The 25,889-nt window shown below is 43.6% G+C and overlaps 2 protein-coding genes across 9 annotated transcripts in view; one reads left to right on the forward strand and one right to left on the reverse strand.

Annotated features, from left to right (window-relative positions):
* Window positions 1–10,297: 10,297 nt before the first annotated feature.
* Window positions 10,298–24,564, reverse strand: LOC121004103 (oocyte zinc finger protein XlCOF7.1-like). 6 transcript variants are annotated; one of them, XM_040436212.1, is made up of 6 exons: window positions 24,511–24,560; window positions 17,580–17,591; window positions 12,856–12,997; window positions 12,590–12,694; window positions 12,392–12,515; window positions 10,298–12,308 (listed from the first exon to the last, which is right to left on the reverse strand). In XM_040436212.1, exons 3-6 carry the CDS (start codon window positions 12,931–12,933, stop codon window positions 10,846–10,848), a joined length of 1,770 nt encoding a protein of 589 aa, XP_040292146.1. In that variant the 5' UTR covers window positions 12,934–12,997; window positions 17,580–17,591; window positions 24,511–24,560; the 3' UTR covers window positions 10,298–10,845. The 6 variants fall into 6 exon arrangements, with proteins under 6 accessions (XP_040292146.1, XP_040292145.1, XP_040292142.1 ...); XM_040436211.1 differs by lacking the exon at window positions 17,580–17,591 and having other exon boundaries at window positions 24,511–24,564; XM_040436208.1 differs by lacking the exon at window positions 24,511–24,560 and having other exon boundaries at window positions 17,580–17,778.
* LOC121004106 (zinc finger protein 25-like) overlaps window positions 24,537–25,889 on the forward strand; it is a 42,726-nt gene continuing 41,373 nt past the window's right edge. For all 3 annotated transcript variants that reach the window (XM_040436215.1, XM_040436216.1, XM_040436217.1), the window contains exon 1: window positions 24,537–24,692. In XM_040436215.1, coding sequence (XP_040292149.1) covers window positions 24,552–24,692 — 141 coding nt within the window. In that variant the 5' untranslated portion in view covers window positions 24,537–24,551. The remainder of the gene's footprint in view (window positions 24,693–25,889) is intronic.

Here is a 25,889-nt window from a genome sequence, read left to right on the forward strand (position 1 = left end):
CCCTTGAAGTCTCATCTGTTTAAAAAAAAATGGGAAAAAGGTAAGGAAAATGGAATAAAATGAAGGAAAAGAAGAAAACAAAAAAAACTAAGATGTGTAAGCAGAAGAATAGGGTATATCTAAAGCAATTATTTCACAGATCAACAATGACACGTGTATGTAGGGAGAAGTTTGAAAAAGAAGGTATAGGTAGTGAGAGACACCTGGCACCCCGCCGATCAACTGTATGGGGAAAGGGCAGCGGTAAGCAGGAAGATAGACTGCACCGTCTCCTCATACAGCTGATAGGCGTGGGCGCAGGACCCCTGCAGATCTGATATTGATGACCTATCCTGAGGTATAAGGCCGAGTTGATCCAGCATGCATGTGGATCCAACACTCCCTGAACTTTATGGCGGACGTTATGGCGCATAACAGGTAGTATTTAGTGTTAGGACCCATCTCTAAAAGAGATCGCCTTGACGTACGGCAGACGGTTTTGTACAAAATGCATTGGCCAAGCATCTGACTATAAATAAGCCTAGCATTAGCACTATAATTTTTGGCACTATTGTACTTTATCTGATTTGCAGGGTGCTGCTGCTGCATTGTCTTTTTTCCCTCTATCCTGAGGATAGGTCATTAATAGGGATGAGCGAATCGACGTTGGATAAAACATCCGAAGTCGATTCGCTTAAAACTTTATTTGAATACTGTACGGAGCAAGCACTCTGTACAGTATTAGAATGTATAAGCTCAGATGAGCCGAAGTTATTGAAGTTTCGCGAGACTACTGTAAAAAACCTTTTCCTGAACTCTGTTTCGGTTCCAAGGTACGACCCTGGCAGGGCGGGGCCATCTCAGGGGTGCCGCTGTGGAGACTTCTGAAAACCTATCACCGCTAAGTGTAATAATCCTTTTTTTTTTTTTTACACAGGCACACATTGTAAGGTGGTATTTTTTGTACTACCACACATTATGAAGGAGTAATTTTGTCACGGCTGAGGATGGGGGAAATCCTCAGCCGTGCGATGCCAGATGATGTTATGGCTGCTCGGCCAGGACAACAGGATTAGGGAGCAGGTCACCTCCTACAGCGTCCCTAACCTGACCCTAACTCCTATCTGCATGGGCCGACCTTAAAAGGTAGGAGGACCCATGCGCAGGAACCTAGGAGCCCTGACTTATCCTCCGTCCGGTCCCTGGGCTAAGGAGCAGGGTAAGACAACCCACTCCTCCTAGGCACGGAGGAGTAGGAGTCTCAATGGCCAAGCTGCTGGAAAAAGGGGGAACATAAACAGCTCTATGGATATGGCAGGTGAACAAGGAGTTCCACCTACCTGCCACAGCCTTGCTGACTGGATCCCTGTGCTGGCAGGGTGCAGATCACAACGCATCCCTACACAGGGACCCAGATCCATAGCTGCACAAAATCACAAGGAAACATCAAATAGACATCACACATAACTAGACATAAACTTAAATGTGACATTATGGTTATGACCACAGGGGTGGCTCTCACTGGCAGGTATAAAACACAGGAGGCTGCTACAGCTAAGCATGGCTGAAGCAACCTGCAGCCCTGGGAAAACAGTGAGGCTATATAGGCCAAGAAGCCACACCCCACAGTCGGACACACCCAGTGAAACACAAACACACTGGGAAGGGAGTTAACCCTTCCAGCACCAAAGAAGGGAAACACACACTTAAAAGGAGAAGAGTCCAAACAACACACACACTGTGGCTGTTGCCGCAGGCAACGACATGGGTGGCACTCATGTCCAGGGAGTCAGCCCGAAGGCCGGGACACTGCCACCACATGTACACACAATGACCAAACGTTGCGATGGGCAACCACAGTGAGGGGAAGATGTAAGTGCACACCACACATAACACAGAGTGTACACAGACATACATACACACACACCTAACAGAAAGATTGCTAGGTGCAACCGCATGCACAACATAGCAAGCTGCCACAATACAGCTCAGAGTGCTATGCTGCCACAACATACCGTTGCCAGCGGCAACCACAGGTGAGGCAAATACCACAGACCTCACCTGTGATTGACAATCAAACTAAACCGCTGACAACCACATGCGGTTGAGGAGTCACAGTCATAGGCATGGCCGTGACACTCCCACCCCTCAAAGCCCCCCCACCGAAAAAAAGGAAACTGGTGAGAGACTAACACAAGGGGATAGGAGAAGGGAACGTCCACTCTCAGGACATGGTTCCCGGAAAGTCGTTGTCAGCTGCATCCTCTCCAAGCACACAACACAGCCAGTCCGACGAGGCCTGCAGCCCGCACCAGCGACACAAGAATGGAACCACTGAGAGTGGTCGAGGGGACTCTCCACTCACGTCCCCACTCCAGTCGCTGCCAGCAGACACTCCTAACCAGCACGCAGCCGGACCACTTACGGAGTGCTGCCAGCAAACGACCAAAGATGGGAACATGGAGAGGGACGAGGGATCCCAAACACAGACACGGAAGGTAAGGTGGCGGGGAATAAGCCACCAACCGTGCCGTTAACAGTGATCCCCCCGGAACGCTCTCCCTCCGGAGAACGCGCATGCAGGCCACAAGAAGATGGCACTGCATGCTGCACCCTCTTTCGAAGGTATGCATACCGCATACCAAAGAAACACCACCGTGCAATAAAATCAGGGGGAACGCCAAACGAGGCAATGATGAAGAGATGGCGGAGAAACGCCACTCACCGCGCCGTCAGAGGCGAAACCCCCAGAACGCTCTCCCTCCGAAGAGCGCGCATGTACCCCTTACGCAGGCGGCGGTACATGCTTCACCCTCTTTTGAGGGAATGCATACTCCCGCCCCTCCCAACAACAAAAGGGGAAGGTTGGTGAGGCACAAAAAACAATGGGAGGGGGGGAGGGGAATGACAAACAAAGGGGATACCAACACGGACAACGGTGAGCAAGGAATGGCGGGGAAAGCCACTCACCACGCCGTAAACGGTAAAACCCCCTTTAACGCTCTCCCTCCGGAGAACGCGCATGCACCCCATCCGCAGATGGCGGTACATGCTGCACCCTCTTTCGAGGGAACGCCACGTGAGAAGCGACTGTGGTCATACTGTCACGGCTGAGGATGGGGGAAATCCTTAGCCGTGCGATGCCAGATGATGTTATGGCTGCTCGGCCAGGACAACAGGATTAGGGAGCAGGTCACCTCCTACAGCGTCCCTAACCTGACCCTAACTCCTATCTGCATGGGTCGACCTTGAAGGTAGGAGGACCCATGCGCAGGAACCTAGGAGCCCTGACTTACCCTCCGTCCGGTCCCTGGGCTAAGGAGCAGGGTAAGACAACCCACTCCTCCTAGGCACGGAGGAGCAGGAGTCTCAATGGCCAAGCTGCTGGAAAAAGGGGGAACATAAACAGCTCTATGGATATGGCAGGTGAACAAGGAGTTCCACCTACCTGCCACAGCCTTGATGACTGGATCCCTGTGCTGGCAGGGTGCAGATCACAACGCATCCCTACACAGGGACCCAGATCCATAGCTGCACAAAATCACAAGGAAACATCAAATAGACATCACACATAACTAGACATAAACTTAAATGTGACATTATGGTTATGACCACAGGGGTGGCTCTCACTGGCAGGTATAAAATACAGGATGCTGCTACAGCTAAGCATGGCTGAAGCAACCTGCAGCCCTGGGAAAACAGTGAGGCTATATAGGCCAAGAGGCCACACCCCACAGTCCGACACACCCAGTGAAACACAAACACACTGGGAAGGGAGTTAACCCTTCCAGCACCAAAGAAGGGAAACACACACTTAAAAGGAGAAGTGTCCAAACAACACACACACTGTGGCTGTTGCCGCAGGCAACGACATGGGTGGCACTCATGTCCAGGGAGTCAGCCCGAAGGCCGGGACACTGCCACCACATGTACACACAATGACCAAACGTTGCCACGGGCAACCACAGTGAGGGGAAGATGTAAGTGCACACCACACATAACACAGAGTGTACACAGACATACATACACACACACCTAACAGAAAGATTGCTAGGTGCAACCGCATGCACAACATAGCAAGCTGCCACAATACAGCTCAGAGTGCTATGCTGCCACAACATACCGTTGCCAGCGGCAACCACAGGTGAGGCAAATACCACAGACCTCACCTGTGATTGACAATCAAACTAAACCGCTGACAACCGCATGCGGTTGAGGAGTCACGGTTATAGGCATGGCCATGACAAATTTTTACACAGGCACACATTATAAGGGGGTATTTTTTGTACTGGTGCACATTAGGGGGAATTTTCTACTGGCACACATTATAAGGAGAATTACTACTTCTGGGGGACTATGGGGAACATGGATACTAGAATGGGCACAATGGGGGCATTATTACTATTGGGGGCACTGTTATTATTTTGTTATACTCATTTATTTTACTAGCTTATATAGCTCTGACATATTCCGCAGCGCTTTACAGACATTAGCATCACTCTTTCCCCAATTGGGCTCACAATCTGTTCCCTATCAGTATGTCTTTGGAGTGTGGGAGGAATCCGGAGAACCCAGAGCAAAGTTGGGAGAAGATACAAACTCAGTGCAGATGTTGTCCTTGGTTGGATTCTAACCCAGGACCTCAGCACTGCAAGGCAACAGTGCTAACCACTGTGCTACTGGCAGATAACTATTACCATTGGTGGGACTTTGGGAAACACTATTACTGTCGGGGGCACCATGGCACAGCATAAGCTTAGCACAAATATTTTTGGGGGCCATTATGTTTACACAATTAGTGTTAAGGACACTATTAGCTAGGTGCAGTTATTTCTTAGGGCATTGTGTGCTAATAATTATTGAAGGGGGCACTATCTGTGTGGTACTAGTATTTTCGGAGGGACTGTTTCTGCAGTATAGTATTAAGGACAACAGCGGGCAAAGGATGGGGGTGTTTGTAAGGTGGGAAGATGATGGAAAAGTAGTAAACTGAGATGTCTGTCAAGCTCTGCAGAGACAAGAGATGGCTTGCCTGAATGGAGAAGATGATGAAAGAGAACATCTACATCAGAGGACACATCACTAAGGAGGTATGTGGTGCTGTATTACCGGTATGTTTTGTAGCTCTTTGTGTAATGTTTCTGAGTATGTCTTTCAGGCACAGTTTAAGAGATTTCAGGACTCTAAGGGTTACACAGCATTATAAATCATTATAATGCTGTCAGAGTAGAGGTGGCCAGAATGGGACCTCTCATTAACACGCTGCTTGACTGCTGCTCCATTCAAACTGAAGACCCAATCAGGCCCCCCACCACCACTCTAACAGTTATTCTATCCCCAGTGGACAGGGGATAATGTGTTACTGGAATACCCTTTTAAAGGGATTGTCCACCAATTTTTCATGTCACTGCTGAGGCCAGTCATTGGCTGCAGTGGCACACATGATCCTGTCTGTGCAGGAAGTTTACATAGAGTGACTGGAAGTGCAGTGAAGGCAGCTCAGGACCCACAGAGCCCAAACTGAATTTCATGGAGTAGATAAGTATAGTTCCTGTAACAGGTCCTGCTAAGTGGGTGGAGGAATTTAATAAAAAATAGACAACATCATTAAAGGGGTTGTCGTCTCACTTCAGCAAATAGCATTTGTTATGTAGGCGAAGTTAATACAAGACACTTACTAATGTATTGTGATTGTCCACATTGCCTCCTTTTGATTAATGTTTTCATCACATTATACACTGCTCGCTTCCATGGTTATGACCACTCTGCAATCCAGCAGTGGCTGTGCTTGCACACTGGAGGAAAAAAGCACCAGCCTATGTGCGCTCCTACAGTCCTGGCCACCATAGAAGTCAACACTTTTTCCTATAGTGTGTACACACGATGGATTGCAGGGTGGTCATAACCATGGAAACGAGCAGTGTCTAATGTGATGGAAAAATTAATCTAGCCAGCAAAGGAAGCAATATGGACAATCACAATACATTAGTAAGTGTCTTGTATTAACTTTGCCTACATAACAAATGCTATTTGCTGAAGTGATACAACCCCTTTAAAGGGGTTGTCTCATCATGAACAATGGAGGAATATCGCTAGGATATGCCCCCATTGTCTTATAGGTGTGGGTCCTACCTCTAGATCAAGAACGGAGCCCCACAAGGTGGTGGCTGGAGGACTCCGGTCCGGCCACCACCAAGCAGGCTCCCCATAGAAGTGCATGCACGGCTCCCGTTCCCATTCATTTCTATGGAGCCGACTGAAATGGCTGAGTCAGCGCTCGGCTATTTTTCCCGGCCCCATAGAAAATGAATGGAGGGGGGCTGCGCATCTTGTCCCTCTATATACCTGCAGTATCGCAGCAGAACCGCACACAACTGCCGCACAATACAAATGCACTATAATAGAAAGTATATTATAACATTGTACAAGGAAGGCAATCCATTAGAATATACATAAAGATAAAACGTAACCTTTAATAATTTTACTATGAGGGTCCATTCACACGTCCGTGTGGACAGCACATTCCGGCCCCATTGAACATGAATGGGTCTGCACCCGTTCCGCAAAATTGCGGACCCATTTTGCGGACGTCTGAATGGAAAAGGTATCCCTCAAAATGAAAATAAATTAAATTATTAAAGTTAAAGGGGTTCTGCACTTTGTTTTAACTGATGATCTATCCTCTTTTAACTGATGATCTACCCCCGCCAATCAGATGCTGATGATCTATCCAGAGGATAGATCATCAGTTAAAACAAAGTGCAGAACCCCTTTAAGCAAAAAGCATAAATGTGGTAGGCAATAACAAGTGCTCGGCGGCACTAAATCAGAAACCATATGTCCTACCACAATCCGGGGGGTTCCAGTGCACATCCATGGATCCCTGAGGGAAAGCAAAAACCATCTATCCCTGGGCTAGATGATGATGGTGTGGTATTGAAGGACAGGGTGGGCAAAGAACTGTCCCTGATATTTCCCTACAGGGGGGTGCTATTCTGGCCCTGATAGCCTAACCACAGAGCACCCGCCCTGATAAGAGTAACCCCGTCCTGAACCTTACCCTATATAAAAATGGCCCTAGTAAGCCCCTAGCCTCTAGCCCCCTGACTTCCAGGTGATCACTATATAGAGCTATGTGTTTTGGACTCATTATAAAAGTATAAGTATATCACACCCCTCAGTATAACACACCTTTCGATAGCACACCTATACTAGTCCTTAAAAGGACTTTTGTGGCCCTATTAGCTAGCATTTGATGTCCCTAACAGCTTGTCCCTGCTCCACACAGCAACCTCTCCCTACACTGGCAAAACACTGAATGTAAAATGGCGGCCAGATTTATTTATAAGGTAGGGGGTATGTCCATGTGCTGAAACGTCTCAATTGGCTGTCCTGTACCACCTGATGGATGTGTCATGGGTCAAAGTTCTTCATAATGTGAAAGAATATGGCGGGCGCGAATTTCTCCATATGTTCGGTGAATCACGAACACGCAAAGTTCGCCGCGAAACAACCTGATGATATGGGGTTGTTTCAGAGCCAATGGCATTGGATACTTGACTAGGATAGATGGTGGTTTCAATGCTGAGCTATATGTGAGGATCCTGTATTTGTACCCAAGTTAATCGACCAGGATGCACCAGCATTGGGAATGTGTAGAAGAGACCTGGGAACAGATTTTGGTCAAGACATGCATGAATCCGATCGAGAGCATGCCCAGAAGGATTCAGGCAGTGTTGATAGCCAAAGGTGGATTTACAAAATAATAAAAATTCTAATTTAGAATTTTAGGAGCAAAACAGTAACAATGCAGTTACATGACAAGAAAATGCATAACAAATCATATGCTAAATAGTTGCAAGTCCAATTTATGTACTATAGACAATCATCTTGGCTATCTCAAATGATGGTGGTCTCACGTTCGAAGCTATGATGGATGGTGAGATATGGAACAAAACGTAGATTGTATCCCTCCAGTAAAAGCCTGTATTTGTATCACATCCTGAACCTCTCCACATCAGTGTTAAGGCTGTATTACACCTGCCAGTTTTTTGGCAGATGATCACTGCCATCATCTTGCAGTATAAGGGTTCATTCACACGTCCGCAACTTGGGTCCGGATCCGTTCAATGGGGCCGGAACGGATGCGAACAGCACTTCCGGATCCGCAATTCCGTTCCCCAAAAAATAGAACATGTCCTATTCTTGTCCGCAACTGCGGACAAGAAAAGGCATTTTCTATTATAGTGCCGGCGATGTGTGGTCCGCGAAATGCGGAACGCACATTGCCGTTGTCCATGTTTTGCGGATCTGCAAAACACTTACGGATGTGTGAATGGACCCTAATACTGCCGCCGATTGCCCAAAGAATGAGCAAAATCATTGTTTGCAGGCGACAGATCGTGCTGTATAATCGCGATCTGCCACCTGCAAACCACTAGACAACATGGGGATGAGCGATGGCATAACGATCGCTCCTTCCCATGCTGCGGAGGAAATCACTGCATGTAACAGCAGCGGTCTCCTTTCGCTAGTTAGCAGGCAATTGCCGGGAATGAACGCCAGCCAGAATTCACTGGATCCGGCACTGCTGGATGCAGACCCCTTTAAGTATAATAGGGTCAGGCCGGCAGAGAACCAGCCGGACACAAATCGCTGCATGTTGCAGTTTGTGTCCGGCCGATTCTCTGGTTGTCTGCCGGAACAGTCATGCCGGAGTTTCACACTCGCCTAAGGCTTCTTTCACACCTGCGGCCGGTGTTCTGGCTGGGAGGTCCAGCAGACCTGCATGCAGTGTTTTTGCCCAGCCGATTCTTGGCATACTTGCCAGGTAGTGGCCAGATCTCTGCCGGACCCCATTATAGCCAATGGGTTCTGTCAGGAAGGTGGTGGTATCCGGCAATGCCAGATCCGGAGACCTCTATCAGAACAGCCTAGCAGAGTTCTCTGATGAAAGTGTGAAACTAGCCTTAGCCAAAGTTTTAAACCTTTAGAAAACACTGATATAAAATATTCATCTAAGTAAAGTCCACTAGATTCACAACACGGGTCCTGGGGAATTAACGTCTCTAACACACCCGTTTCCTTTTCCTGCCAGATCTTCTAGGTTGTGCTACTCCTGCGCCCGTGGAAGCGCAGTTAGCGCGAAATGGCCGTCACCTCTTTTGTCAAGAGACCATCAAGCACCTGCTTCTCCCTGGAGTGCACTGCAATCAGCTCTTGTTAACCCTCTCCTGTACATAGAAAATGGTCCATCACACACAGACCCTGCATTTTCCTCCACAGTCTAGCCGGAGATATAGATATAATTAGGGCTCAATCAGACGGCCGTATGCTGTCCCCAAAAATGTGGATCCGTTTTTTTGTGGATTAGATGCTGTCCCATTTATTTGTATGGGGCCCTTTTCTTCCATTGTACGGCTCAGCAAAAAAATTTAACATGTCCTATACTTGTCAGTGAAAATCAGGACATGGTACTACTGAAGTCTATGGATCAGCAAAAAAAAACAACGTTTTTTTGTGGACAGCATACGGCCGTCTGAATGAGCCCTTAATTTAGAATTAGGGACGAATGAAGGAAAGGTGCATCAGCCAATTTACCTGTTTCTCTAGGAGATCAATAAGCCAGCACAGAGAAGAAAGGGAGCAGGGAAGCTACTGAGCATGCCCACCACTGAATGCATGAGAAAGTGGGGCAGAATTTCAGCCACAAGAGAACCAGCAGAGGGCGCTACCAGACAGGAAAATGTAATGTACTAAAACTAAAAAAAACTTACAATATTTTTATTGCATGTATATTACAATAATACTTCATTTGAGAGGTCCTATTCATTGCATAGTAATACTTTTTGTGGCATAATCCCTTTACATTGAATCTAACACTCGTCCAGCATTTAACTAGCACAAACATTCAGATGTTTTAGGTGTCTTAACCATGCCTCAGTATTTTCCCTTTAACACTTTCAGGTCTTAGCTTTTTTATAGGAAAAAATACGGAAAACATCTTTGTTATATAAGAATGGTAACAGTTACATAAAGTTTAGAGATCATTTTCATTTTTTGTGGTAACTAAAAGCCTTCATATAAAATTAACTGTTTTGACACGGATTGATTTTTCTTCTGAAGATCTGACACTAAGGGCTCATGCACATAACCTTATGTACTTTGCGGACTGCAAAACGTGGATCCGCCAAATTTTGCAGCCAAGAATAGGACATGTTCTATCTTTTACGTAATGGACACATGGATGCAGAAAGCACAAGTCTGTTCCTTAAAGGATAGAACATGTCCTATACTTGGCCGCAAATGCCGACCACGAACCCACTGAAGTCAACGGGTCCGCAAAAAACAGATGCAACACGGACATAATCCTTATTTGGTGGATCCGCGTTTTGCAGTCCGCAAAATAAATACGGTTGTGTGCATGAGTCCTAATGCAGACATTTTGTTCCCCAAGTCATAATTCATATTGATTTACTAGAAAAGCCGGTCAGAAAATAAAAGATGTGACTTTGTATATTAGGCCTAGTGCTGACATGACAAATGCATACTGATTCATACTATTCATATGTAGAAAACAAAACCGTGCCAAACCGAGATCTAAACTCTCTATGGCTATAAACAGTTTGGGGGCCTTGATGATCTTTGTAATTAGTTGGGGGTCCTCACTAATCTTTGGAGGTGGTTGGGAACCCTCATAAATGTTCATAATATACATTAGTACATGACCAGAATGTGCACTTGAGCTATTATATGAAATATAAGCAATTTGTTATAAAGTGAGTAGCGACAAAAAAAAGTAATATACCAATAACTAAAATGTCAACTGATGATCAGACTAATTAATACATCTGACATAATTTTCTTCTAAACCCAACCACTGCCTATCTCGTAATCCAGGAAACTGTTTGTCTCTTCAGAAAATTCTTGAAAATTTAACAAGACGTTTTCCTCATCAGTGTGCTGATCTACTGAATAGGAAATAAGATCACTATAATAAGAGGTTTCACATTCTGGGTAGGATGATGTTTGTTGAGTTCTCTCACTGGTCATGAGGTTGGAACTTTTTCCTAAACATTTGCCGTAGTCAGGTTTCTCTCCTGAGTGTGTTCTCTGATGGGTCGCCAGATTGGAGCTACTGGAGAAAGATTTCCCACATTCTTGACATGAAAATGGTTTCTCTCCTGTGTGAATACGTCTGTGTCTGAGAAGATGAGGTTTACTGGTAAAATACTTGCCGCAGTCCAGACAGACAAAAGGTTTCTCTCCAGTATGAGTCCTCAGGTGTTTCAGAAGATTGGAATCCTGATTGAATTTCTTTCCACATTCTGAACACTCAAAAGGTTTTTCCCCTGTATGAATTCTCTGGTGTCGGATAAGATGAGGGTTACGAGCGAAACGTTTCCCACATTCCTTACAAGCAAATGGTTTTTCGCCTGTGTGTGTCCTTTGATGCATGATGAGGTTTGAACTGCTGGAGAAGAATTTACCGCACTCTAAACATTCAAATGGCCTTTCTCCTGTGTGTGTCCTCTGATGCCGGATGAGATGGGGGCTATTGGAAAAACATTTTCCACATTCCAAACATATATACGATTTGTTTTTCGTTATGCTCGAGTCATTTAAACAGTTACCGTATTTCAGCAATGACAAATTGAGATCTGCTGGTTGGTTACTGATGTTCCAGTGGTCTTCATTCCCAAAAAGATCATTGTTGAAAGAATTTACTAAAGGCATGTAAAAGTCTTCACTGAACTGTTCACTGGCTAATGTTGATTCATTATCAATGTTGGAGTCTGTGAGGTTTCTTACAGCACATGAGAATGGTTCTTCCTTAATAAGAGGAGACAGATGTCTATGATGGGGTGCATATATTTTGGAGTCTGTGACGCTTCTGTCATCACATGACTCAGGTTCCTTCTTAATACGAGCTGTATATTGCTGTATATGATCTGTGGGTGTATAAATTTGGGGGTGTGAAAGCTTTGTTCCATCATATGTGGCTGGCTCTTCCTTAATATAAGGAAATAGCTCATGTTGTTTATGATCTGTGGGTTTCATGAGGTTTTCTTCATCACATAATTCAATTTTTTCCTTTACACATGGAAATGATATTTTTTTGGTATTCTCTATGGACGTATAATCATTTTGATCTGTGAGGTTTAATCCATTGCATGGGACAGTTTTTTCCTCTATATGAAGAGGACATTGTTGTGTATGATCTGTATCTGTATAGATGTTGGGATCTTTGAGGTTTCTTTCATCACATGAGAATGGTTCCTCCTTAATATCAGTCAATGCACACGGTGTCATGGCCCTTTTAGGTAGGTCTAAAGAAATGAAATACAAATGTGTAATAACTTTAGATCCATCAATATGTCTCATATATTTTGATTATTATCCCTCAGCTTACCCGGTGACCTGAGGCTCTGGTGGTTCTCCATCATGATGTTCTTGTACAGATCCTTGTGTCCTTCTAAATACTCCCACTCCTCCATGGTGAAATAGACAGTGACATCCTGATACCTTATAGGAACCTAATGCACACAATGATATAGTTATCACCTGCTACTCTCCTTGTGCTTACTTTATTATTTCCAGCATCACTCACCTCTCCAGTCAGCAGCTCAATGATCTTGTTGGTGAGTTCTAGGATCTTCTTATCATTGTTTCTCATGTTTATCATTGATTTATGCACAGGCACAGTTATGGGGGACTGTTCATAATCAAGGACAAAAATACATATGTAATAAGTAGATGACTATGACAAATCTCAAGCTCTAAAAAATAGATATCTAATTTTATGAAGGATTGGCCTTCCAACTACTAATTTATATTCTAATTGTCTATACAATGTTGGGTAACAAAATTCCACACCTCTCCAGTCAGAAGGTAGATGATCTCCAGGGTAAGGTGTAGAATCCTCTCAGTCATCTCACCCTTCTTTTTGTCCATTGTTTGGCCTTTGGGAAAACAATTGATAGTTTTGCCTGGTTTCTGTGGCAGACCATGAAGACCCCTGAGAAGAAAGTTCATGATTATATATGTACTATTGCTGTTTATGCAAGTAGACAATAATAATTAGTGATGAGCGAATCGAAGTTGACAAAGTGGAATTCGATCCGAATTTCAGGAAAAATTTGATTCGCACCGAAGTGGAATTCCCTCGTGCTTCGTGGTAACAAATCATATTTTTTCTAAAATGGCTGCTGCACATGTTAGGACAAGAAACTAAGAACTCTGGGAACGAGGGATCACCCACGATGCCATGCATGCAGCCAATCAGCAGCCAGCCAGCCCCTGTGATGTCACAGCCTTATAAATGGCCTCAGCCATCTTGGTCTCTGCCATTTTCCAGTGTACTTGGTGCAAAGAGAGACGTGACAGACGCTAGGGACAGTGTTTAGGAAAGACTTTATTCAGCCAAAAAGCCAGTTTTGGAGTGTATTAATAGCAAATATTAGTACGTCTATTCGCTGTTCTGCAGTGAAATTACATTGTGATACAGCCAGTTTTGGGGTGTATTAATAGCAAATATAAGTACGTCTATTCGCCCTTGCTACAGTGGTGAAATTGCAATCTGATAGTACTGCTTTTACCCTTGCAGTTTCTTTGAATTTACATTATGTCAGACAGACATGTGACAGGCCCTTGAAAGGAAACGGGCAGTGGCCAAGATGTTTCTGGAGCAGGCAGAAGTAGCAGCAGAAGGAGGGGTGGCAGCAACAGTCGCAGTGACAGGCCTGAGCGCCCAGTGTCATCTAGCGGTTGTGTCTTGACCAGCAACCCTTCAATGTTTGACTCGTCTTCTACTTAGTCGCAGACACCCCCAGCCAGGAGTCAGTGGGTTCCTCTGACACGACCCTTAGTTGGCATGGCCCGGGATCAAGCTGTGTGCCCACACCCGTCAACCTGACTGTCATTTTCTGTTCCCTCAGCTCGAGAAGTATTGTATGCCTTCGGCTCGGCTCCACTTTTCAGCAAGGATAAGATTCTAGAGGACAGTCAGCAGCTACTGCCCAGCCAAGATCTGGTGGAGAGATCTGCTTCCTCCGGTAGGCGGGCAAGTAGTGACGAGAGTCGTGTGGGAGCTGGCGTTGCGAGTGTTCAGGCACGTGGCCCTGAGACTGGTGAGGGTGACATCAGTGGATGATGATGTGGCTGATTGCACGTGGGAACCAGGGAAACAGGGGGCTTCATCATCATCCTCAGGAGAAGAGGGTGGCAGCTTGCGCGTGAGGCAGTGGCTGAGCCAGCAGGGTGTTAGCATTGGGAGCCAAACATGCCCGGGGAAGACCGCCCACTACGCAGGAGCCTACCTGTCCGGAAAGAGGTAGCGGTGCAGGGGTTCACGGAGGTAACAGGCAGTCAGCACAGAGTGGTGGGGGGGAAGATGCCATACTCGGCAGTGTAGCAATTTTTCATAAAGCCGCCACAAGACATCAGCATGGCCATTTGCAGAATCTGTGGGGAGAAGGTCAAGCAGGGTGCCAATGTTCACCACGGCCCTGTGTCAACACATGCAGCGTCACCATAAAGTGGCCTGGAAAAACCGTGGTTCTAATGTAGTGGTACAACCTGAGGGAGCTAATACTGCATCACCCAGTGGCCCGCACCCCTTTTCCGCAAGTCAGGGCTCCACCACCTCTGCAGAAGGGAGCTGCATTTCCTTCCCATCTACTGGTCCTGATGCTCCTCCTCCTACTCCTCACTAGTCATTTCATCAGCAATCGATCCCAGAGGTGAATGTGCTCCTGGCCAAGTTGCTGGTACTACAGTCCTTTCTCTTTCATTTTCGTGGACTCTACACCTTTCATAGAACTGATGGCTTGTGCTGAGCCAAGGTGGAGAGTCCCAAGCCGTCATTACTTCTCCAAAAATGCAGTACTAGCCTTGCACACGTATGTTGATTAGAAGGTAGGCCAGTCCTTGAATGTGTCTCTGCTAAAGTTCACGGCAGCGCCGACGTGTGGAGATGTAACTACGGTCAAGGACAATATATGTCCTTTACAGCCCACTGGGTAAATGTGGTTCCTGCCCAGCCACACCAGCAACTTGGCCAGTGGTGTCACGCTGTTCTGCACCTAGTTTGCCTTGGGGGAACGGAGTCACACAGGGGAGGAACTGCTCCGCGTCCTCCATCAAGAAATCGAATCCTGGCTGTCTCCTCACCAACTTAAGATCGGAACCATGGTCACCGACAACGGAAAGAACATCATGTTGGTGCTGCGTCAAGGAGGGCTGAGTCATGCGCCCTGCATGGCACACGTGGTTAATCTGGTTGTAAAGCGGTTCCTGAAGTCAAGACATCCTGAAAATGGCCAGGAAACTGTGCATGCACTTCAGCCACTCTTACACAGTAAAGCACACCCTTCTTGAGCTGCAAAGGCAGAATGGCACTCCCCAGCATCGCCTCATAGGCGACGTTTCCACCCATTGGAACTCCACCCTCCACATGTTGGACCAACTATATGAGCAGAGGAAGGCCATAAATGATTTCTTGATGATGCAGGAGGACAGTAGCACTCGCCTATGTAACTTTGACGTTAGCCCATGGCAGCCCATGCGTAACACCTGCTGTTTGCTCAGGCCCTTTGAGAAGGCCACTTTATTTCTCAGTTGGGACTACGGGATGAACAACATAATTCCACTGCTAGAACAGATGCTGCTAAATCTGGCCAGGGGAGATGAGATGTGGCGCTACATCTCACGGCCACCTGAGGCCTGTAGGGGCTGAACTGGAGGAGGAGGACATTAATGCACAAGCAATGTATACAGAAATGAGTGGTTTTTCTGCACAAGTGACAGGAGAGGAGAAGGAGGTAGAGGGCAATAAGAAAGACCAGGCAGATGATCCCAAGACACAGTGGCAGTATGCAGTGGAGATGGAGGCACGGAGTCCCTCCGAGTCCCTTGTGCAAATGGCCCATGCATGCTCGGTTGCTTGCGTAGTGACAGTTGAATTGTCACAATTCGGCAAAAGAATGACTACTGGCTCTCCACCATGTTAGACCCTAGCTACCGATCCAAAATGGGGGCCTTTTTTCCACCCGCTGAGAGGGAGGACAAACTGAACTACTATCGAGACATCCTATGTAGTCAGTTGGCCAATGGCTAGGTGCGCCATCGCCCATCCTCACGAAGGTCTGACCCTCTGTGCTCACGTTCCACTGCCATGGCTGCTGGAGGGCGGTGGGGGGACAGGAGCAGTACCAGCTCCATTAGCAGCAACTTAAGTCTAAAGTCTCTGATGAGCAATTTTCTTCACCCACCAGCAAGACATGGAGCAGAACCTGAACCAGCAGGTAGTGATATACTTGGACTGCACCTTGCCATCCCACATGGAAGATCCCCTGGACTACTGGGCAGCCAAACTTGATTTGTGGCCGCAGCTGGCTGAGTTTGCCCTGGACAAGCTTTTTTGCCCGAACAGTAGTGTGGCATCAGAGCGTGTGTTTAGTGTTGCTTGGAGCACAGTTACCCCAAGGAGAACTCTCCTTTCCACCCAAAACGTGGAGAGAACTGACCTTTGTGAAGATGAATCGGGCGTGGATCAGCCAGGATTTCCACACGCCAGTGCCTGATACATCAGACTAGATCATTGTGGGTGCCACACCCAAACTTTGTGAAAAGAGACCCGTTTCTTCTGGCCACCTGCTTCAGCCACCATTAAGATGTTGCCACCCACCTGATGCCACATACCTGCTGCCATGTGCTCCTACTGCCACCCACCATCTTGTATTGTTACTGCCACTGCTTTTGCCCCCCACCTCACTACTCTGACTGGGCCACTGTGTTGGCTCCTCATGCTGTTTCCACCTCACCAACCTGTGACTGGGCCACTGTATTGACTCCTCATGCTGTTGCCACCTCACCACTCTGTGACTGGGCCACTGTGTGACTCTCAGGCTGTTGCCACTAGGGCTGAAACGATTACTCGATTGAATCGAGTAACTCGACACAAAAAAATCCTCTATGCAAATTTTTGGCATTGAGGATTCACTTGTGTCATATGACCATGGAGCGTTAGTGAAGTGCTTGCTATTACTCATGCTCTGTGGTCCCCCACCAGCCCGCACCATGCTGCACTGTCCTCCTGACACATTGTCAGGTCATAGTGCACGTAAGCGAGCAACTAAGACCTGAGGCTGTGTGACGTCAGGACGATAGTGCAGCGCACAGAGAAGAAGATGGACGAGCTGTGGAGCGGTGCCCCTACAGGAGAGCTAAGTGTTTTATATCACTGGCGCTGGGAACATGACTAAAAGGGGGAGATGGTGGCACTTGGGTGGAAGCTGATGGCACCGAGGGGGCAGCTTATTACACTGGGGGGGGGGCCTGATGGCATTGAGGGGGCAGCTGATGGCACTGGGGGGGGGGGGAGCTGATGGCACTGGAGCTGATGAGTTTTTATAAAGAAAACAGTTTTTTTTTAAATTTGCTTTTTGTTATTAGAGTACTTGATTAATCGTTGAATTAATCGGTAGAATACTCGATTACAAAAATAGTCAATAGCTGCAGCCCTAGTTGCCACCTCACCACTCTGTCACTGCGCCGCAATTTTGCCTGTTTGGCTTTCTTGACATCACCATTTATTTTACCTTTCTTCTGATCTGTCAGAACGATAGAAAAATGAGAAACTCCACGGATCCTGTCTTTGGCGCAACCGTAAAGCCTGTATCACACTGTCATTATTTTGCATCAGAATTGGATCATGATTTGGAAGCCAAAAGCAGCAGTGGGTTTTTGTCCGTATCTGATCCGCATTTCACTTCAATGGGGCCGCAGAAGATGCGAACACCACCCGCATGCTGCCTCCATCTGTATGTGTGTTCCACAGCCCCGCAAAAAAAAAAAAAAAAATAGAACAAATCAGATTCTTGTCATGTTTTGGATGTTTCGGTCCGCAAACTGCAAAAATGGCAACGGCTATATGCATGAGCCCTAACAGTGAGGAGGATACAATGCGGTTTAATAACGATCTGCCCTTATGATATCACATTACAGTGTAAGATACTACATAATAACAGTGAGGAGGATACAATGCGGTTTAATAACGATCTGCCCTTATGATATCACATTACAGTGTAAGATACTACATAATAACAGTGAGGAGGATACAGTGCAAAATAATAATGATCTGCCCTCATGATATCACAGTATAGTCTAAGATACTACATAATAGTGAGGAGGATACTATACAGTATAATAATGATCTGTCCTCATCACAGTATAGTGTTAGATACTACATAACAACAGTGAGGAGGAGGAGACTATACAGTATAATAATGGGCTGTCCTCATGATATCATAGTATAGTGCAGTGATGGCTAACCTTGGCACTCCAGCTGTGGTAAAACTACAACTCCCAAGATTGCCCCCCTTGCTTGGCTGCTCTCAGAACTCTATAGAAATAAATGGAGCATGCTGGGAGTTGTAGTTTCACCACAGCTGGAGTGCCAAGGTCAGCCATCACTGGTATAGTGTTTGGGTACTTTTACACTAGCGTTAAAGTTTTCCGGTATTGAGTTCCGTTCTAGGGGCTCAATACCGGAAAAAAATGCATCAGTTTTATCCTAATGCATTCTGAATCGAAAGCAATCCGTTCAGTATGCATCAGGATGTCTTCAGTTCCGTCCATTTTACGGTATTTGGCTGGAGAAAATACTGCAGCAAGCTGCGGTATTTTCTCCGACCAAAATTCCAGAACACTTGCCGGATTGCCAGATCTGCCATTAATTTCCATTGAAATGTATTAATGCTGGATCCGGTACCAAGTGTTCAAGAAATTGCCGCATTGACGAATCCGGTTTTCCGTTCTGCGCATGAGCAGACCTTTAAAAATGCAAAAAAATTAAATACCGGAACCGTTTTTTCCAGATGACACCGGAGAGACGGTTCTGGTATTTCAATGCATTTGTCAGATGTATCCGGAATCCAACAACGCTAGTGTGAAACTAGCCTAAGATACTACATGATAACAGCGAGGAGGATACTATACAGTGTAATAATGATCTGTCCTCATGATATCACAGTACAGTGTAAGATACTACATGATAACAGTGAGGAGGATACTATACAGTGTAATAATGATGATATCACAGTATAGTGTAAGATACTACATAATAACAGTGAGGAGGATACTATACAGTGTAATAATGATGATATCACAGTATAGTGTAAGATACCATATAATAACAGTGAGGAGGAGGATACTATACAGTGTAATAATGATCTGTCCTCATGATATCACAGTACAGTGTAAGATACTACATGATAACAGTGAGGAGGATACTATACAGTGTAATAATGATGATATCACAGTATAGTGTAAGATACTACATAATAACAGTGAGGAGGAGGATACTATACAGTGTAATAATGATGATATCACAGTATAGTGTAAGATACTATATAATAACAGTGAGGAGGATACTATACAGTGTAGTAATGATGATATCACAGTATAGTGTAAGATACTACATAATAAGTGAGGAGGAGGATACTATACAGTGTAATAATGATGATATCACAATATAGTGTAAGATACTACATAACAGTGAGGAGGAGGATACTATACAGTGTAATAATGATGATATCACAGTATAGTGTAAGATACCATATAATATCAGTGAGGAGGAGGATACTATACAGTGTAATAATGATGATATCACAGTATAGTGTAAGATACCATATAATATCAGTGAGGAGGAGGATACTATACAGTGTAATAATGATATCACAGTATAGTGTAAGATACTACATAATAACAGTGAGGAGGATACTATACAGTGTAATAATGATATCACAGTATAGTGTAAGATACTACATAATAACAGTGAGGAGGAGGATACTATACAGTGTAATAATGATGATATCACAGTACAGTGTAAGATACCATATAATATCAGTGAGGAGGAGGATACTATACAGTGTAATGATATCACAGTATAGTGTAAGATACTACATAATAACAGTGGGGAGTAGGATACTATACAGTGTAATAATGATGATATCACAATATAGTGTAAGATACTACATAATAACAGTGAGGAGGATACTATACAGTGTAATAATGATGATATCACAGTATAGTGTAAGATACCATATAATAACAGTGAGGAGGAGGATACTATACAGTGTAATAATGATCTGTCCTCATGATATCACAGTACAGTGTAAGATACTACATGATAACAGTGAGGAGGATACTATACAGTGTAATAATGATGATATCACAGTATAGTGTAAGATACTACATAATAACAGTGAGGAGGAGGATACTATACAGTGTAATAATGATGATATCACAGTATAGTGTAAGATACTATATAATAACAGTGAGGAGGATACTATACAGTGTAGTAATGATGATATCACAGTATAGTGTAAGATACTACATAATAAGTGAGGAGGAGGATACTATACAGTGTAATAATGATGATATCACAATATAGTGTAAGATACTACATAACAGTGAGGAGGAGGATACTATACAGTGTAATAATGATGATATCACAGTATAGTGTAAGATACCATATAATATCAGTGAGGAGGAGGATACTATACAGTGTAATAATGATGATATCACAGTATAGTGTAAGATACCATATAATATCAGTGAGGAGGAGGATACTATACAGTGTAATAATGATATCACAGTATAGTGTAAGATACTACATAATAACAGTGAGGAGGATACTATACAGTGTAATAATGATATCACAGTATAGTGTAAGATACTACATAATAACAGTGAGGAGGAGGATACTATACAGTGTAATAATGATGATATCACAGTACAGTGTAAGATACCATATAATATCAGTGAGGAGGAGGATACTATACAGTGTAATGATATCACAGTATAGTGTAAGATACTACATAATAACAGTGGGGAGTAGGATACTATACAGTGTAATAATGATGATATCACAATATAGTGTAAGATACTACATAATAACAGTGAGGAGGAGGATATTATACAGTGTAATAATGATGATATCACAGTATAGTGTAAGATACCATATAATATCTTACACTATACTGTGATATCATCATTACACTGTATAGTATCCTCCTCCTCACTGATATTATATGGTATCTTACACTATACTGTGATATCATTATTACACCGTATAGTATACATAATAACAGTGAGGAGGAGGATACTATACAGTGTAATAATGAAGATATCACAGTATAGTGTAAGATACCATATAATATCAGTGAGGAGGAGGATACTATACAGTGTAATAATGATATCACAGTATAGTGTAAGATACTACATAATAACAGTGAGGAGGATACTATACAGTGTAATAATGATATCACAGTATAGTGTAAGATACTACATAATAACAGTGAGGAGGAGGATACTATACAGTGTAATAATGATGATATCACAGTACAGTGTAAGATACCATATAATATCAGTGAGGAGGAGGATACTATACGGTGTAATAATGATATCACAGTATAGTGTAAGATACCATATAATATCAGTGAGGAGGAGGATACTATACAGTGTAATGATGATATCACAGTATAGTGTAAGATACTACATAATAACAGTGAGGAGGAGGATACTATACAGTGTAATAATGATGATATCACAGTATAGTGTAAGATACTATATATAATTTTCAAAAGACCCAATGGACCCGGGAAATCAACTTATAATTTAATTCAAATAGTCTAGTTGCCTAGACTAATAAACTCCCGTTTCTGGTCTGTTAAAACATAACATTTATTTCATTTATTTAGTAAAAATATTATAGCGGGAGAACAAAGAATAGTTTTAAAACTATAGGTGCGGTGGGACACTGGTGGTTGAGATAAGGGTTGCTTCACCCTTATATGCTACCTCCTAGCATTCGCTCATCCCACGCTTGCTTTGTCAGCAGTGAGCTTACTTTATTTATCTATTTGAGCAATGCTGGAGATACACTTGATCCTTCATCCTAAATCATTGCTGTTTGCCATCTCTTTTCTCTTAGGTAATTCTCAATCACTGGTGTTGAAGCACAATTGAGTCTGCAGTTACTCCGTGCTAGAACAATCGGTCCCTACCGCTCCTAATCTAAAAACTAACACACGAGCTCCCCCAACATGTTTCACCACTAGATGTGGCTTCTTCAGGGGATGGAGCTACTGTCAACAAGAATGCTTTGCTGCTGCACCCTTTTAATCATTAGGGGAGGGACGTTACTTATTGTGTGGCCAGTCACTGCAGAGCTTTCTTGTATGACAGGTTAGTAACCCTATCACAATATCTTCCTGGTATTACTCCGACATCCAATCATTTCCCTACTTACTCAGTATTCCTACGTCTGCATAGAGGCTTTAACCTCCGATCCGGAAGGAAATGAAACCATGCGCATGCGCAAGATCTTTAACTCTGTAAATTGTCTCTCGCATCGCATTATGCTCCGATCTGGGAAGGAGAAAGTGCGCATGCGCAAGGTCTTTAAACTTTTTCAGTGGCCTGTATTCTGCGCATGCTCAAGGTCCTTAACATTATGTCGGTCTCCAATGCGCATGCGTAAGGTCCTTCACCCTCTCCAGATACTCCCATCGCATCATATCAGTCTCCGGGGCACATGCGCAAGGTCCTTACCCTTCTCCAGTATAATATTTCCACGCATGCGCAAAGGCCCTAGACACCAAAACAAAGCACCAAGTCACATATAAGTACCCGCGCATGCGCAAGATCTTTTTAACTTTATACTCTCACTTTCGCATCGCATTGAGCTCCAATATAGAGAAAACGCGCATGCGTGAGATCTTTAGCTTTTTCTGATAATAGATAAATAAAGTAAGCTCACTGCTGACAAAGCAAGCGTGGGATGAGCGAATGCTAGGAGGTAGCATATAAGGGTGAAGCAACCCTTATCTCAACCACCAGTGTCCCACCGCACCTATAGTTTTAAAACTATTCTTTGTTCTCCCGCTATAATATTTTTACTAAATAAGATACTATATAATAACAGTGAGGAGGATACTATACAGTGTAATAATGATGATATCACAGTATAGTGTAAGATACTACATAATAACAGTGAGGAGGAGGATACTATACAGTGTAATAATGATGATATCACAGTAAAGTGTAAGATACCATATAATATCAGTGAGGAGGATACTATACAGTGTAATAATGATATCACAGTATAGTGTAAGATACTACATAATAACAGTGAGGAGGATACTATACAGTGTAATAATGATATCACAGTATAGTGTAAGATACTACATAATAACAGTGAGGAGGAGGATACTATACAGTGTAATAATGATGATATCACAGTACAGTGTAAGATACCATATAATATCAGTGAGGAGGATACTATACAGTGTAATAATGATATCACAGTATAGTGTAAGATACTATATAATAACAGTGAGGAGGATACTATACAGTGTAATAATGGTGATATCACAGTATAGTGTAAGATACTACATAATAACAGTGAGGAGGAGGATACTATACAGTGTAATAATGATGATATCACAGTATAGTGTAAGATACCATATAATAGTGAGGAGGAGGATACTATACAGTGTAATAATGATCTGTCCTCATGATATCACAGTACAGTGTAAGATACTACATGATAACAGTGAGGAGGATACTATACAGTGTAATAATGATGATATCACAGTATAGTGTAAGATACCATATATAACAGTGAGGAGGAGGATACTATACAGTGTAATAATGATCTGTCCTCATGTTATCACAGTACAGTGTAAGATACTACATGATAACAGTGAGGAGGATACTATACAGTGTAATAATGATGATATCACAGTATAGTGTAAGATACTACATAATAACAGTGAGGAGGAGGATACTATACAGTGTAATAATGATGATATCACAATATAGTGTAAGATACTACATAATAACAGTGAGGAGGAGGATACTATACAGTGTAATAATGATGATATCACAGTATAGTGTAAGATACTACATAATAACAGTGAGGAGGATACTATACAGTGTAATAATGATGATATCACAGTATAGTGTAAGATACTACATAATAACAGTGAGGAGGATACTATACAGTGTAATGATGATATCACAGTATAGTGTAAGATACTACATAATAACAGTGAGGAGGAGGATATTATACAGTGTAATAATGATATCACAGTATAGTGTAAGATACTACATAATAACAGTGAGGAGAAGGATACTATACAGTGTAATAATGATGATATCACAGTATAGTGTAAGATACTACATAATATCAGTGAGGAGGAGGATACTATACAGTGTAATAATGATGATATCACAGTACAGTGTAAGATACCATATAATATCAGTGAGGAGGAGGATACTATACGGTGTAATAATGATATCACAGTATAGTGTAAGATACTACATAATAACAGTGAGGAGGAGGATACTATACAGTGTAATGATGATATCACAGTACAGTGTAAGATACCATATAATATCAGTGAGGAGGAGGATACTATACAGTGTAATAATGATCTGCCCTCTATGATATCAGGACATTACCTGTCAGCAGCAGCACTTGGCACTAGTCTTCAGCCTGTAGGATGGAGCGGTTCATGGTAGGAATGAAGTCACAGGAAAGGGCGGGGCTTCTCCGTAGAAGGGGCGGGGCTTCCTCGGGTTACAAGACTTTGCTGATAACAGGAAGCTGCAGCCCTGTGCTTGTCTACACGTGTGCAAAGGAGGTAACAGGATGCGGCTGTGTGTTGGAGGGGCAGAAGAGATAGATGTGATGTGGTTTACATGGGACTGCATGTTTAAGGGTGCACTCACGTGGGACAGATTTTCTTGCAGAAATTTCCGCAACTGAAACGCAGTTCCATTCACCTGAATGAGACTTGCAGAAATCCACATGCTTGCCGCCCCATTCACATGAATGGAACTGATTTTCAGTGGCTGAAATTGCTACAACAGGATCCGCAGATGTGGTTTACATGGGACTACTGTATCTTGGAGGGCTGATGTGGTTACATGGGACTGTACATGGCAGCACATGAAGACTGAGCCTCAGTGCTAGGCTTGTGAGATCTGTGACCATAATGAGATGTCACAGGAGCTGGCATGGCATCCTCAGCACTGGGGCAGAGCCACACTGAACAGGTGTTTGGTTTTTTAACCATAGCTAACATTGGTTTTGAGGTCAGACAACCCTTTATGCAATGAACATGAAGAGGGCATTTCAAATTATTTATTTTTGAAATATACATGCAATAAAAAAAAATTGAAAAATGTGTATTATGTATGTACATTATGGGGAACATTTATTAAGACCGGCGAATGATACACCAGTCTTAATCCCTGTGCACTGCTGGTGGATGCGCCAAAGTTTTCCTGACGCATTGTTTCAATAGCCAAAGAGTATCATGATTCTGTTTTTGGTTTAGTTATATATAAAATATAACTTATTATTTCATCTTCTAAAATGAAAAAAGAAAGAAAAGTGCCCTTAGTGTGATTAAAAAATACAAAATGCACTTAGCGCTATATATATATATATTATTCCTCTATTTGGTTGTCACTCTAGAATTTGCAGTTTAGATGCAGTGAAGGTATTTACTTTTATACCGTCTCTATTTTAATTTATAGTGTTTTTTTTTATATCCTCTGTTTATATATTTTGTTTCAACTGATTTCCCAGTCTATAAGTATTTGTTTGCTTTTCACTTTAGCTTCTATAAATTGCTCCCCCCACCGGATATTTTCATCCCTGTACAAGGAGAAGCGGTGGTGCGGGGAGTGGGGTACGTATATTCCCACAGAGGGGCCCGGCACATGGTGGGCTGTTTTAGATGCTGGATAACCCCTTTAATTGCTATCATAGCTGGGATTGCGTTTAACTGCTGCCAAATCTCTGGGCTAATATTTAGCCGTCTCATCGTTTC

The sequence above is a fragment of the Bufo bufo genome, chromosome 6 (assembly GCF_905171765.1).
Source record: "Bufo bufo chromosome 6, aBufBuf1.1, whole genome shotgun sequence".
NCBI lineage: Eukaryota > Metazoa > Chordata > Amphibia > Anura > Bufonidae > Bufo > Bufo bufo.